The following is a 15,800-nucleotide window of genomic DNA, read 5'->3' on the forward strand; positions in this document are numbered from 1 at the left end:
AATATAAATATGCACACATACATATTAAAATATTAACTTGGTGTTAAATATCCAAAGGGAATGAACGGGTGCATATTAAGATTAATTTGTGTTTAATTTCGATAATAACAAGGCTATGTTGCATTATTACCAGGTTCGTTGAATAAGTGATATATCTAGTTGAATTGGTAGTGAACTAGTAGAGTAGTAAGAGTACCCGTGTTTATATTCCAGAAATATAGCCAAACCACAAAGTTTGATGTTGAAGAATTTGGTAATGCTTTATATAATATATCACCTCCCTATTATTGAAATGTTGTTTACACATCATCCGGGTGCTTTTAGTTTCTACACGGTAAGGTAAAGTGTCGCAACCCCTATTATTTTCTTATCTTGAGGGATCGATTTGTAATTGCACATTGAATTTTCCTAACATGTTTATATTTGAAAATGCCCGCATAGGTCATGGATTTTCTTTATATTGTTTTACTAAACGGTTACATTTGGCATTTATCTATAAATGGCACGCTGTCTGGATGAGTTCCCTTGTTATGTGTATATTTGTTTTAGCTCATTGGGTTTTTGTTTACTGCATCAAGATAAAAGTAGGATATGTTATTGTTTTATGTTTTGAATTTGTATTTTATATGCATTTTAGTAAACAATCAATGTTCTCAAACCTGATTCCTTTGACAAAACTGATAAGAATTATGTTATATAACAACATACGATGTTCCTAAAAACATTCTTTCCCTTAAACGTTCGTAAATAATAGGCATATTTATATAAAACCCGTTCAATCGCCTTCATACAAATCGCTCTTGAAAGAAAATGCTTTTAAACAATGTTTGTATCAAAATAACTAATTTAAACTAGGGATGCAAACGAATATTCGAATATTCGATCAAACGTTTGGTATTCGAATATCAAAATCGGTATTCGAATATTCGATGTTTGTTTTGTTGAATAAATATAATAATAGATATTTTGCCTACAACTCTGTTGTTGTGTTTAAGATTCGTTTGTCTTGTTTTTACAACGATTATCACATAATGCCAGAGGTGTGAATGTGATGACAATACTCTAAACAGCGTTATGTGTCATTTAGGGACATATCGTCGGGTACTGTAAAAAGTCCCCGTAATTTTACAATAGTTGGCTGTAAGACAAATGACACCAACAATCCAATTATTTTCGGTAAATTGCTTCTACCAATTAAGAATATCTGCAATAATCTAGTTCCCAAGTTAGTTTAGTTTTTTCCATAGTTTATATAGTAGAGGTCAATCCCAGAACGAGGTTGCTCATCCTACGGAAAGACCCTCAATTTTGACCAGAATTCCATTAAAGTTCACGTTGTTTACAAATATGAAGGCAGAGGAATATAAGGTAAAAGTTTTATTTTCTTTGATCATAAAGTATTACTTTTTGGCTTTCTGAAATGAAGAATTTCAGAGGCTCATTTGGTGAAATTCAGGGTCCGCCGCGCGTAGTGGTTACGACAAAGTAGAGCTAAAATGCCCCGGCTATTACTTTAGCAAATATTATAATATATATAGTTTACTAGAACTTTTAAAAGACATATTTTGGTAATCGAATATTTGAATATTCGTTCGAAAGAATTACTGAATATTCGAATATCAATTTTGCTATTCGTTTGCATCCCTAGTTTAAACATTATTTATTTAACAAAGATTCTAAACAAAGTTATGGAAACTTATGCTATGTCACTTTCATTGATACGATCTTGGGATAACCGGAATTTCAAGAGAAACACCATTTGTCCGGCTTGGTGACCACCAACTTTACACACCTGCCGGGACCAAGGCCGAGAATCGAACCAGGGTCGACTTCGTGATAAGCGAGTGCGCTATTCAGACAACTAAAATAACTTCATCAAATCAATAAACATTTGAATTAACTTTAACGTTCAGGATTTTTTTTTTCATGGTTTGGTTTATCGTTGGTTTTAGGACATACGTTACATTCGCTTTATATCCAAATGCTATGTTTCATTTTATAGCACTAAATATGTAAAACCATTAAAAAATATACTAATTATAACCGTTTAAGGTCAGCTCGGTAATAGTAGTTATTTGAAAATATTGGTATTGCTGGTTGTTTATTGTAGGTATGTTATAAAGTTCATGTAATTTCAGAGCTTCCGAAATTTGATGTGGAGTTAGATTTCCCAAAACAAGTTGCCACGGCGTCGGATGACTCCTTAAAAGGAAAGGTTTCGGCCCTGTAAGTTTAACAATTTACTTATTGTATCATTTCCTTAAACAATGCTTGAGAAAACCTAGCTTTTTCATACAAAAACAATGCATGCTATCAGGAAGAAAGCAATTAGATCCTGATTGGAAATAAATAGCATCAGGGCGGAAAAGTACCTTTTCTTTGAAACAATTGACACGGATGTCATTAGTTAGAACAAACGAAATCACATGCCATCAGCTTAAAAAATATGTCTTAATGAGGGAAACTATCAAAAATTATGCTTCTATGTAATTGTAAATAATATTATAAAACTAGATAAAAATACAGCAAAACTGAATAAAATCAGACAGACGGATGTTATTATCAGGAGTAAATTACCTGATATGTGGAGAGTAGTACATTGTATAAGAAAAGATAAGTACGACACGAAGAGGAGGAGATGGAAGATTAAATTGTAGCAGGAGGATAACTCATGGTATGAGTAGGATATTGTATAGAAGATCAAACCTGGTTTAAAGAGAATAATAGATGGTAACATAATGATGATAAATGCAGGATTATTATCAGTGTAAAAGGAGGACTCTAAATGGAAAAATGATTAGTTACATGAGGATGCCCCGGGATTTGGTGGATTATAAAGCGTAGCACGATGATAATAAATGGTAACAGGTAGATAACAGATTGTATTAGGAAAATAACATATGGTCGTAAGATGACTTTAAATGGGAGCAGTTGAATTAAATGTTGTTTAAGGAATATACTACATGGTATCAGAAAGATCTTTGATTGAAGAAGAAAACACGTGTGGAAAAAAATGAGACGATAATAAAAAATATATGATATACAGAGAGTAAGATAAGGATAATTGATGCTTTTAGAAAGCTAATACGGAGGATGATAGATTGTTTTGGGAGGATGATATATGGTATAAGCAGGATAGTATAACGTTTATGGATGATAACATACTATATTCGGATGGGACGATAATAGATTATGCGATGAGTATTATAGATCGAATAAGGAGGTGAAAAAAGGTAGCATGAAGAAAAAGGAAAGTATCAGGAGATTAGATGTCTAGCGAGGGATACAATGTGTTATTAAGAATATTTAAATTTATTAGGATGGCACCTGGAAGATAATTGATATAAAGAAGCAGGAATAAACATTCTACAAGGAGCAACCCACATACTTTAACTATGCGTCGTTTTCGGTTTAAAATTTATCTCTAAATCTGTTTTGTAGGTATACGTTTGGAACTGGAGTGTCTGGTGACCTGGAGCTAACATTAAAGTACTCAATCTACAGTGTAGTAAAACATTTCAAGGTAATAACAAGTTTATTGTACTCTCTATATAGTGTAGTGAAACAGCATTAAGTAATACCCTTCATAGTCTAATTTTATAGTACTCTATATACAGTTCAAGGTAAAGCAACATACTTTTTATAACACGTTTAGAACACAGTGTAGAAAAACCTGTGCAAATTAGTATGCAATAATTTTGTATAGTCTAAGTGTATAGTTCTCGATAAACACTTTAGTGAAACGTGAGAGGTCCATACGAGTGTCCGGTTTATCTTCTCTGGCTGCAGTGTAGTTAAAATGGGCGTGGGCGTGAGAGCAATTTATTCTGATCATTTCTAACACAAACCATTACGAGATACTTTAACAATGATACTTTTAACTTACGCACATTTTCGAAATTAATGGCTATCCTTCTTTACTGACCAGACGTTTATTACGAAAAATCGAATAAGTTGGATCGAGATAATCGTATTTTATATGTTATTGGAACTTTTGTCACTGGTTTTCGTCTTTGTTTCCAATAGATTTCAACATGTTTTACGATGCACTATGTTTTGATTTTTCAGCAAGTTATAACCCTTGGAAATAGTTTTAAAGAACCCCAAAACATGAAGTATTATCTTTGCAAAAATACCTTATAATGCAGTTCAAAACAAAGATCTCAATATAGCATCCAAGTTCTTAAGAAACAGGATGTTTTTGCTCTTATTAATCTAAACCAAAGCTCAGTTCTGATGCCGGAAAATTCGAAATTAAAATAGTATTTTCAGAGATTTTCTTAAGCTATATTTCAAATATTGGAATTACGTAGTAATAATATATATAGTAGTAGTAGTATGGCAACTACATTGATACATCCTGTATCAAAGTGTTTAACGAGGCACAGGGTAATGCCAATACTCTATATAGACGAGACACAAACAGCATCACATACACAATACACCTTCATCAAATATCTGTATCAATAAATGTCGAAGATAAAAATGAATGTACAAATATTATTGGAAACTACACCGACACACCCTTAAGCAAAATGTTTAACAAATATCCTGTTAAGAGACTGCCTATTAAGACCCATAAGGGTTAGGCCTCATATCTTCTGGTTTAGAGGAAGAAGGACGGAGAAGTCCATGTCCAAAAGGTTCATCACCTCCATATCCAAATTTGCGCCTTCTTTATTTGTAAATCTTTGACCAAACCCTGAACATACATGAGTGCCTATGTTTATAAATAAAGAATATAACGTAATATGCTTAAAAGGACATTTACCATTCTTATTTAATAAAATGTTTAAATGCAGTGAATGACCTATTGCGTATTGGCAAAAGAAGCGACTGCCATTTTTAGTTATGCATGAAATTTTCCATTATCCTGTGTTGTTTGTCTTGAATTAACGTTTCAAGATTAATTTTGAGATTATCGATTATATATCACTTTTTCAGGTTAAAGATGGCTCTGTTGATATAGACTTGCCATTTAGAGAACTAGCGTCAGACTTCCGAAAGTCATATGTTGCTCGGCGGATATTTAATGCCTCTAATGGATATTACAACAGCGTGCTGTATGTACTTGATAAAGTGTTGTATATTAGGAATATTCCTTTTTCCAGTTTTTTAAGTTACGCATTTTAAGCAATTAAAGTAATTAACTACTTCAAATTATACTTTTAACTGTTAATGCACACTCTTTTGTACACATGTTAAATAGTATTTAGGTAAACCTGATACCGATTCGGTGAATGAATAATATTCGGAATAATTTAACCATGATAAATAAAATAACGGTATTGTCCATCAGAATCCTTATGCATAATTGAATAAGTGCTTGGTGTTTTGATTGAAACCTAGGGTGTGTGTTTTTCCGCCTGGTTAACATAATACGGAAAGTTTTGTCCACCTATATAAAAATAGCAGGCTGGCTTTAGTCTGTGGATGTTGTGTCCTACATTTGCTTTTAGGGGGCAAACAAACTCGTGGCCCTAAACGGGCCTCACTGGCACTTTTAATGGACACACTTTTCATCAAAATGACATTTACTGAAAATATAACTGGTAATGACGGCATATAGGGTAAAGCACTCTTAATAAAAGCAAAGTTACGCTTTAAACGTCAAATGAAAGTCAAATACCCTTCTTATTTCACTTTGACTACACAGCGTAACAAAGTTATATTGACATCTGGCAATACCATTTGATGGCTTTTTATTTGGTTAAAACCCTACGCAACACTAGCACGTTATTTTTGTATTTATAATTTTGTATTATTTTATGATTATCTTCATGATATTCGGTTTCAAATGTATTTTTTTCTGCGTTTTAAGACGTTTAGAAATCCATGCCAATGTTGTGGAAGATGTAACGGGAGTGAATATGTCCGCAGAATCCTACCTTAACGTCAAAGTATACGACGTTGCCTTCCAACCTACGTTCAAGAAGAAATTTCACGTTGGACAAGACATAGACATTTCGGTATCAGATCAATCTCTTAAAAATATCTTTAATTTATAAGAGATTCTGAAATATTACCTGGTCATGCTAAATCAGACTCAGCACACTCTTTCATATATATTGTTTTAAATCTATTATTGCTTTAACGACCATCATGCTGTTCCTTTCAATAACTTTTAAACTCAATGTCTGGCTTGTAAATTCAATCTGACCAGTCCCTGTTGTAAAGCTTGACGACTTTGCTTGGTGCCAAATTCCCAGAGTATCGTATTTGGCTCTGTAATTAAGGGATGTTTGTTTAAAGAAACGGTGCTCCCCTTGATTTGCTTTGCTTAATCAATGTGTTTTGGTCCGCAAACGGATCGATGACAACTAACATCTGATGCCATTAACTATAACGACCATTAAACAACCCTATGCGATGCTGTTACTTTGGGAGAGTGACTTGGTGTCACTTGCCGAAGGGTAAAACTAGGTTTTGAAAGTCAACTAATGGTTGACATATATGTTAACGACACCACTTAAATTTTAATCATACTTATTATTTCAAAGTTATTTGCATTTAATCTTCATTTTATTTAGGGGGAAGTTACTTCATATATTGGTGACCCCTACCCAGGAGTGGCATCGGCGGATATAGATCTATGGGTTGAAGTGAAGCTTTACCTAATAAATCGTAGTTGGGTCGTCATTCGCAAATTTGCAAGGATTGATATTGACAAAGACAACAAAATCAGCTACACTGTTGAAGGGGAAGATTTACAATTAAATGTGTCATATATCTACATGAAGGTAAGATAATTTATAGTTAAACATGTCGAATATATCCGTCATATGTTAAATGCTGAAGATAATGTATGTATGGAAAACCTTTGGTGTAAGAATTGAACGTTGAAGTACTTCGGTGTCTAAAACATTTGCTCAGTTCATGGCTTGGGAAATTCGAAGGATTTAATGATTACCAATATACAGACATGATGTTTTATACTTCTTTATTGACGTATTTCTAAAATAGTAAATGTTTATATTTACATTGACAACTTGCAAACTTTTTTTGGAGTAATCTAACTGCAAAATAACGCTAAAACGTAATTGATCGAAGTATAAATTCGACTTTAGAAGAGTGTCATTATCAATGACGTCACTTGTTTAATCAAAGTAAAAAACAATGTAATGAAATAAATCGTTGATTGACCAATTGCAAACGTCCTGTCATTATGAACAAATGAAGACCGAAGATTTTGTGATCAGTGAAATTTAAATGCAATAAAACGTGTTAATCCATGAAAGCACAATAGAAATGGGAGTATTTGAACTGTGTTGAACAGGCTCATGAGAGTAAGGTTTATTTGGAGTTTGCAATGCTTTCCTAAAGTCGATATAGTCGAGAGGCTACGAAGTAAAACTTGTGCGTGTAGATAAACGTGCAGGTAGATTTTTTTTCAATTGTTATTTCACACTCATATGTTATACTGCCTTGGCTTCCGGTTTTGCGTAAACCTTCTAAGATTCTTCGTACTATATGAATACATTGATTAACTTCATAATAGGGCATTGACATGTCGTCATTTCGATGAAAGACGCAACAGAATAGACATTAATGAAAACTAGAATACCAATTAATCATATTTACTAATGACTAAGAGCTGGTATGCACTTAGTTTTCAGAAAAAAAACAGTGTAAAATATTGAATTGAAAATGTTATACACACGGTTAATTGCTTCAAGTGATTACATGAGTTTTGCGAAAGTGATTGACCATCCAAAACCTTAAAAAAGTGCAATTATGTGCACACACAAAAACCTACCTTCGCCAAATGATTGATGTTAGTGATTTGTCTCTACTTAACACTAATGTTGTGATAATGAATAATATTCTCACTTTCAATTATCTTTTAACCATTGTGAGTCGAGAAATAACAGTTCGAAATAGTGGAAATAAAAAAAAGGAAAGTGTTATATTTTAGAACAAACTATCCCCATTATGCAACAGAACATGAAAATTCAACAGCGGCAGCTGGTCAAGGACCCATTGGAAAAGCCTCTGTAAATTTCTGTGGATTGAAACATTTTTTGTATTATGTTTACACTTTCCCGCGATAGCATCCATCCCTATACGTAAACATTCAGCTAATCGGTCATTTTTAAAAACAATACGATTGTTCATAAAAGCAGTCCATGGAGGTCGTGTTAAACGTATTTTCATAACAAACCATCAACGATGTAAGGTAACTCTTGACAAACGTTGTCGAGTTATATCCTCTACTAGATTAAAACCGAAGTGTCTCACATTGTTCTATATGTTTACGATATTTTACGAAACAAACTCAGTAGCCAAAAGCTTATACATAAAACACCGTTTAATGGCACAGGGTAACACCAAACATATAGAACACAAACACAAATAATCACAACCCAGAAACATTAAACAACAACACAAAATTCCACAAACAACACAGAACTATATAAATATCTAGGATTTTTGAAACCGTTTGCATTGCATGGACATATACTAACGTAACTATTATCTAATCTATTAAAACTATACACAGACACATTGCGCGAGTTGAATATTTTAATCCAGATACTAGTTGGTAGAGTTATTTTGTTGTTCTTTAGAACAAAGACAGCGTTCTATATCAAGCGTGCGTTTGCAAATACCATGCTCACGGTAAGAGCCTTGTTTATCGTCCTGTCCAAATCATTGCGATATGATAAAAAAATAAAACATTACCACAAACAGAAATCACACTTATATGATACAAGTAGTTCTTTGAAATATTTGCGAAATATTCTGCCCTTATTGTAAGGAAATTCAATATTGATCATATAAGGTTATTTTATCTATTTTGTTAAATTTAATAACCAGCATGACACCTTTAATGTGTTTTTTTCACAATTGATAATATCTTTGATTAGGTTGTTTTTCGAAAAGCCGGAACATCCAATGATATTCGTACATACGGATACAATATTTTTCAATCCACCAACCCCCTGGTCAACTCTTCTTTGACATTGAAACAAGTATCAGGACCCACGGAATTGGTAATTTTTTTAACTTGTTTACCTTTTTGTTTAACATGTGTTTGTCGCAATATATATTGTATAGGTCAGTATGTTCTTATGGACGAATTGATGTTTATATTCTGTTTCGTCTGTCAAATGAATAACTTTTAATAATGGCTTAAATGCAAAGCATATTACTTGGGTCGTATTCATTATCACCAGCATCTTTTCAACTTGAACTTAGTTTTCTAAGGTGATTTTTTTTAAATATTAACTTAAAACTGAGTTGTTTTAACTAAGCTATACAACGGGTAGAAACATGACCAGATAATAGCTGCATATGAATAAATGTGATGAAAATTGCTAAATGCTTCCCTTAAGTAGCTTTATGAATACGACCTGTTAAGTTTAACTAAAACAATGTTAGATAATTACTACAGCAACTTCTTGTTTTACCAACAAGTATAATAAGTAAACTATTTTTAACGAACCATTGATGTTATTATTTTTATGAAGGATGTAGGCGACAGTGCCACCTTCAGAATTTCAGTTACTGGCGACATGGTGACAGCAACTTATAAGGTATTGTCATTTTTTCGTAAAATTTCTTTTTAAAAAATACTATCTGAAACGATATTTTTTCCACTTGTTTGTTTAATTTTCCATTAACTGTATGTATATGAATATTCATGAGATACAGCCAAAATTTAATTTATTGAGTTTCGAAAATTGAGCGCGAAAATAAACACTGTTATGACCAAACTATTTTATTAAATTAATTTAACTTCGACAAATTCAAAATGAATCAAGTAACAAACATCATCGTTACAAGAGCAGCCTTAATGATACACGGTTATATATGACGACTTTAGGTTGTTTCAAACGGATGGTATATTGATGAAGGAGAATGGTTTGACCTTTCTGAAGGTCAAGCGAAGGAATTCACTGTCAAAGCAACGAAGGAGATGAGACCAAACTTTGTGGTCATGGCGTGGTCCTTGAGAGCAGTAAAAAATTATTACACAGAAGGTTTGTTGGTTTGTTTGAATATTGTAATATAAATTAAATATGTATTGTTATAGTGACAAAATGTTTTGGGTGAAGAAGATGATATGCTTGTTATGAAAATTGATGTTCTGTACATGTATTATACCAATATACCATGATCTCGAATAAGTAATCCACAACCCCTGAGCGACTATGTTCCTTTTCGTTAAGAAATCAACGAAGGAACTAGCGCGCTTCTCGTGAAGATCAAGGATGAATCAAATGAGGTGATTATTTCAATACGTTCGCTGATAATTGCATTTAGTTTCGTTTGACAAATCTGAACAGTTTTGCAAATATTCCATATGTTACTTTATTATGGCTGTGATCGTTAAAACATTTGTGAAGTCAAAATGCTTTGTCATCCTTTAACATCTTTTTAGGTACAAACACGTATATCCTTCGATAAAAAGGAGGTGCGGCCAGGTGATGATGCCAATATTCATCTTCAAGGCAACGCGGGTTCTAACTTCTACCTGTTAACAGTGGACAAAAGCATTCTGATTCTCGATCAAGGCAATGATATCACGGAGGTACGAACAGATTGTATTATAAAAACAGGTTTTAACCCGTTTATTCATGTTAAAACCACAAAAATGTTGACTCTACATCCACCAGATTAACCGTAATTATATTCGTAATGTTCAAATACGTTTTCCAGGCGATATGTATGCAATGTGTGTCCAATATCATATGACGCATTATGTTACCAATTTATTTTCGTCTGTAAGTCATTGATACTCGTGACTTTGAACAGGATCATAGTACAAAGTTCGGCTACTGGCCGTGTCTTAATTATTAGTGTTTTATTTCTAAACATACTACAAACCTAAAGTGAACTAGGGACTTCGAACAAAGTGTTATTTTTTTATCTTTTGATCATTGCAGGAAATCCTGCCTTTAGCAGACAATATGAAAAAGGCCACTACACTTGATGATTCGTCGTTTTACAACATACTTCGTGTGAGATTTACTTTGAATACCTGTCTTGATTATGAATACCTCTTATCTTAGAAGTGTTCTGTTCAGAAACCAATATAGGAAGGCTTACATGCTTTTGAACTAAACTATTGTTGCTAAATATACAAAGGAAGCATTCATTATTCTGTTGCAGTCTGTGTGGCTCAATTACCACGGAATTTCATTAAGAGAAGGAACAGGTAAGTTAAGATTCACACATCATCATAACCGATAACTCAAAAGATTGCGGGTATCATAATGAAGATATACTACGAAAAAAAAAGAAATATAATTAAATTCAATTCTGTTAAGTTTCTTTCAGGAATTCTTTAATGATTGATGTGGGAAATGAGACTTTGTTTATAAGATGGAACATATATTCATTCCATATGGATCTTTTATCGTTCTAGACGGACTATGTGATGCATATCATTCCTTTCGTCAGTGTGTAAATTACTCCGCTTACAATTTTACAACAATATTTAAAAAACTTTTGTTTTGTGTTAGTATAAAACTTAGTTCGTTCTTTGGTTTTCCAAGTCATTAAAATGACTAATAATGCTATCATACTAAATACGGTTTTAAAATGCTACTGTCAAGAGAGGGTTGCAATTACAACTAGAACTGTAAGCCATAGGCTAACGAATACCCCCCACCCCTCCATGTCTAGGTTGTTTGCCCTGGTGTTAGGCCGGACAAAGCTAATTTTGCCTACAAGGGGAGATAACTCCAGTCAGGGTCATGTGACCTGTACCAAATTCACAGAGGCGAAAGTTTACAACATGGCCATTAATTTCTGAAAGTTTGATAAAGATTTGTTGAATAATAACAAAGATAAATCCCGGACAGGGCTTATTTTGCCTACTTTAACACATCAAGGGGAGATAACTCCAGTCAGGGTCATGTGACCCGTACCAAATTCACAGAGGCGAAAGTTTACAACATGGCCATTAATTTCTGAAAGTTTGATAAAGATTTGTTGAATAATAACAAAGATGAATCCCGGACAGGGCTTATTTTGCCTACTTTAACACATCAAGGGGAGATAACTCTGGTCAGGGTCATGTGACCCGTACCAATTTCACAGAGGCGCAAGTTTACATCATGGCCATTAATATCTGAAGGTTTGAAAAAGATTTGTTCAATAACGACAAAGATGAATCCCGGACAAAAAACGGACGGACAGACGGACAGACGGACAGACAGACAGACAGACAGACAGACAGACGGACAACCCGATTCCAGTATACCCCCCCCCCAAACTTTGTTTTGGGGGGTATAATAACCAACAATGAACGGTTATGATAATTCGATACGTCTGTTTTCATACTATGTATTTTGAGAAGGCTGCGGATCTTTCTTTCAGTGACCACACCATATAGTTTTTCATCATCAGTTTATGAAAGTAGTACGGTTCATGCCTCAACAACTTCTCCAGTATTACCAACATCGACGACCACTCGACAACCGGAAAATAAAGGAAAGCAAGTGACCCTTCGCAAGAAATTCCCCGACACGTGGCTATTCAACAATGTTTCGTCAGGGTACGACTCAAGTGTTGTTTATTAATTATGCTTGCTAACGGCGTCTATTATTTGTGCAAATTGAAGGAAAATGGTAAATATTTGAAAATAACATATTAAAAATGTATTTAACAATATTTGATTTGTATCTAAACATTTGTCATGTTTAATCAACGATCTATCAAACAAATAAGTTTGCTTTGATTCATTACCGATTTACCCTATTTCTTCTTTATATATATGAACATATATATATTTCGTAACTTAAAAACATTTTACAGTGAGACGGGTATTGCTGAGTTTACTGCAACAGCTCCTGATACAATCACCACTTGGGTGGCTACGTGCTTTGCTATTGATGGAAAATCACGTTTGTCTGTAGCAGTTACCCGAGCAGAGGTTCTTTTGACATTTACGCACATACTCGTTTTAAGTTCATGTTCTTTTGTGTTACAAATGTTTTATTAGTCTAGAGATAAAGAGATCACCAAACCTATCTGACCACCAAAACGCTAATTAATCAACCGTGCTCTAAATATCTTCAAGCAACAATACGTTTACATGTATATCTAAAGTCAAAAATTACCAAATGGGTGTGTCCTTATGATAAATTCAATTGCTTACAAAGACTCTTATGAAACTGAATGTCAATAGAAATATTTTTAATTGAGGATGTTTCCAAGTTTCGTTCAAAATTCTTAAATACTACTTTCAATGTTATGGTTGAGTAATTTATCGTCGTTTGAGTCTTCTTTTCCCTGTCGTGTTTCCCTGTTGCAAAACGGAATACTAAATATATACCTCGGTAACGGGGCATTCATTTTTATACGTGCAACGAATCACGGTCGGCATTACGAGAAATTACAACATGATTGTGTGAGCATGAACGTCCATGTTATACATAATACATGCTACTGAATATCGTTTCTTTGAGTCTTCTGCGATAAACGTGCATATATTGACAATGCGATAAAATTATGTTTCTAGAAATACAGAAGTGATTTATAAAGAAATTATTAAAATCAATATTGAAAAGTAACGGATCATATATGCAAGAGTATCTCCTTTTGTTTGAGCGCACCTTTTTTATTAACATAATTTTTACTGAAAGTGAGGCATGTTTGTGATGACTTAACCTATTGTTATGGCCTGACATTTCAAAACCTATTCTTTGTTAATATTCAACATTCAACGGCTTGTGTCTTTAGTTTACATATAAAGTTATTTCGATTCATAACACAGGACAGTCAGTGATAACCTTCTGCTAGATAGTTAAATAATTAAGTGGATATCACGAAAATTTCGCCAACGTTTACGGGTTATATTACTGCAATTATATGCCACCAAAGACTCAAAACGCAAAGTGAGGTGATACGCTAAAACATACCGAGCGAACCAATCGGCTGAAATATATTGGTTTTAAATATAACAAGAATTTTCTTATGTTCCCTATTAAGGCACTGACAGATTAAACTTTATATTATTTTTAAAACAATCATCATAAAAACAACAGAAGACAAATACTTTTCAATTAACAATTAAGGGCCGGCAACAATGCAAATATAGTTTAATGGACCTAAATTGAGAATGTTTAAAGATCATTTTCATTAAACTAAGCTTTGAGATATAATTAATATATTCTTTATATTATATTCTTTTGAACATGTGAAGCTATAATAAAGTAAAAGAACATATTGAGAAAGGAAAATTTTATCTGATTTCAAATAAGAAAGCAAGTTTAGGGATAACGTTATCCAACACAAAAAGAAAATTTACATTTTAGAACCAGAAAATAGATTTCGTTCACCGTAACCATTATGTTTTTGAATAACATTCTTATTTAAAGAGATATCATAATAAACATTCAATACAATGTCGACTAAATAGTCCGGACAATTTGACAAAAAAACAACACAAAAATTATGTCGACAGACCTTTCCGGACGAATGTAATCTTTTAATCTGATAACAAAGGTAACTAAATCACAAACTTTCGTACTGTAAAGGTCGAACAATTGTTTTGTGAATCATATTTGTTTGTATTCGTCTATAACGTTACATTTAAATGACCTTAAACATAAGTATGACAGTTGGTTTTTAAAGAAAAGTGATTATATTCAGAGCAACTTAAATAAGATTTCAATCCCATGATTTTTATTCTTAAAACGATAAACATTTACAATGTCTTTCAAAATTAATTGATTTATTACTGTTTAGAAGAACATACTATTTTAATACAAGTCCTAATATAGATATTTTACTTCAGTTGCGGGTGTTCCTGCCCTTCTTCGTTAGTGTTCAGCTACCCTTTTCCGTTATCCGCAATGAGCAAGTTGTAATACAAGCAAACGTGTTCAACTATCACAAGGAAGATCTCTATGTAAGTACTGTTCTATTGATAGTAGTAGTTTGTGTTTTTTATATTGTATTGTGTTCTAGGTATTAACAGACCTTTCATGTTCATGTTAGTTTCCTTTAAATGTATGCTGAGGCGGTTTCGCTAAATCTAAACCAATAAGATTCCAATTTGTGTGTATGTGTGTGTGATTCCAATGCGCGTGTATTCATGTATGTTTGTCTACTAGATTTGTTTTGGCATTTGTTACATTGGACCCATACGCGTATTTTTCTTAACAGATTCTCGTCACATTAAAGCAAAGTGGCTCGTTCAGGGGACTTGCTGTTTCCAAACGTGGAAAAAGTTTGAAACTGAAAGAAAAATGTGGAAACATTGTCATGTGTATTTTGGTAAATATCAATATAAACATATTAATTTGAATTAATTAATATATATGATATATTTCCGCCTTTTCATAAAACTGATTTATCGTTTCCGTTGAATGGTGATTCATCATTTCTTGTTAGTAGATGTTTTGCTTTTGAAAATTGTTAGTATTACTGATGATACCCCATTTTTGTTTTTTCCGCCATAGGGTCTAAACATATCAAATGTATGTTTGGAACCGAAATGACTTTATCGTATATTTGAACTGCTTTATATATAGTAATTCAACTATCGAAGCATGCCAAATGTTGTCGTTATTTTTCAGGCGAGATCTGGAAGGGCAACCCCTGCATTTTTCCCGATAGTTCCTTTAGAAATCGGAGACATCAAATTGAAAATAACGGTCGACTCCAAAGTAGCTAAAGACACCGTGGTAAAGAAACTGCGAGTGGAAGTAGGTTCTAAACTCGTTAAGCCAAAATGATAGCATAGTGTTCGTCATTGATTAAGTGGTGATGTAAGTAGTTTCATGTTTAATTAAGCAAACGCTACCCCAGTACAATACAAACAACGGGAATGTGTGTGTGCTTGC

At 33.2% G+C, this 15,800-nt stretch overlaps 1 protein-coding gene across 1 annotated transcript in view; it reads left to right on the forward strand.

The window, feature by feature from the left end:
- The window catches only part of LOC128215401 (CD109 antigen-like), a 62,793-nt gene that overhangs the window by 19,911 nt on the left and 27,082 nt on the right, over positions 1-15,800 (forward strand). The window contains exons 6-20 of the mRNA XM_052922087.1: positions 214-253; positions 2,139-2,226; positions 3,442-3,523; positions 4,945-5,063; positions 5,822-5,969; positions 6,531-6,740; positions 9,827-9,961; positions 10,385-10,534; positions 10,890-10,964; positions 11,116-11,161; positions 12,400-12,505; positions 12,766-12,883; positions 14,750-14,863; positions 15,121-15,231; positions 15,534-15,662. Coding sequence (XP_052778047.1) covers positions 214-253; positions 2,139-2,226; positions 3,442-3,523; positions 4,945-5,063; positions 5,822-5,969; positions 6,531-6,740; positions 9,827-9,961; positions 10,385-10,534; positions 10,890-10,964; positions 11,116-11,161; positions 12,400-12,505; positions 12,766-12,883; positions 14,750-14,863; positions 15,121-15,231; positions 15,534-15,662 — 1,671 coding nt within the window. The remainder of the gene's footprint in view (positions 1-213; positions 254-2,138; positions 2,227-3,441; positions 3,524-4,944; positions 5,064-5,821; positions 5,970-6,530; positions 6,741-9,826; positions 9,962-10,384; positions 10,535-10,889; positions 10,965-11,115; positions 11,162-12,399; positions 12,506-12,765; positions 12,884-14,749; positions 14,864-15,120; positions 15,232-15,533; positions 15,663-15,800) is intronic.

Source organism: Mya arenaria, chromosome 13 (genome assembly GCF_026914265.1).
Source record: "Mya arenaria isolate MELC-2E11 chromosome 13, ASM2691426v1".
Classification (NCBI taxonomy): Eukaryota; Metazoa; Mollusca; class Bivalvia; order Myida; family Myidae; genus Mya; species Mya arenaria.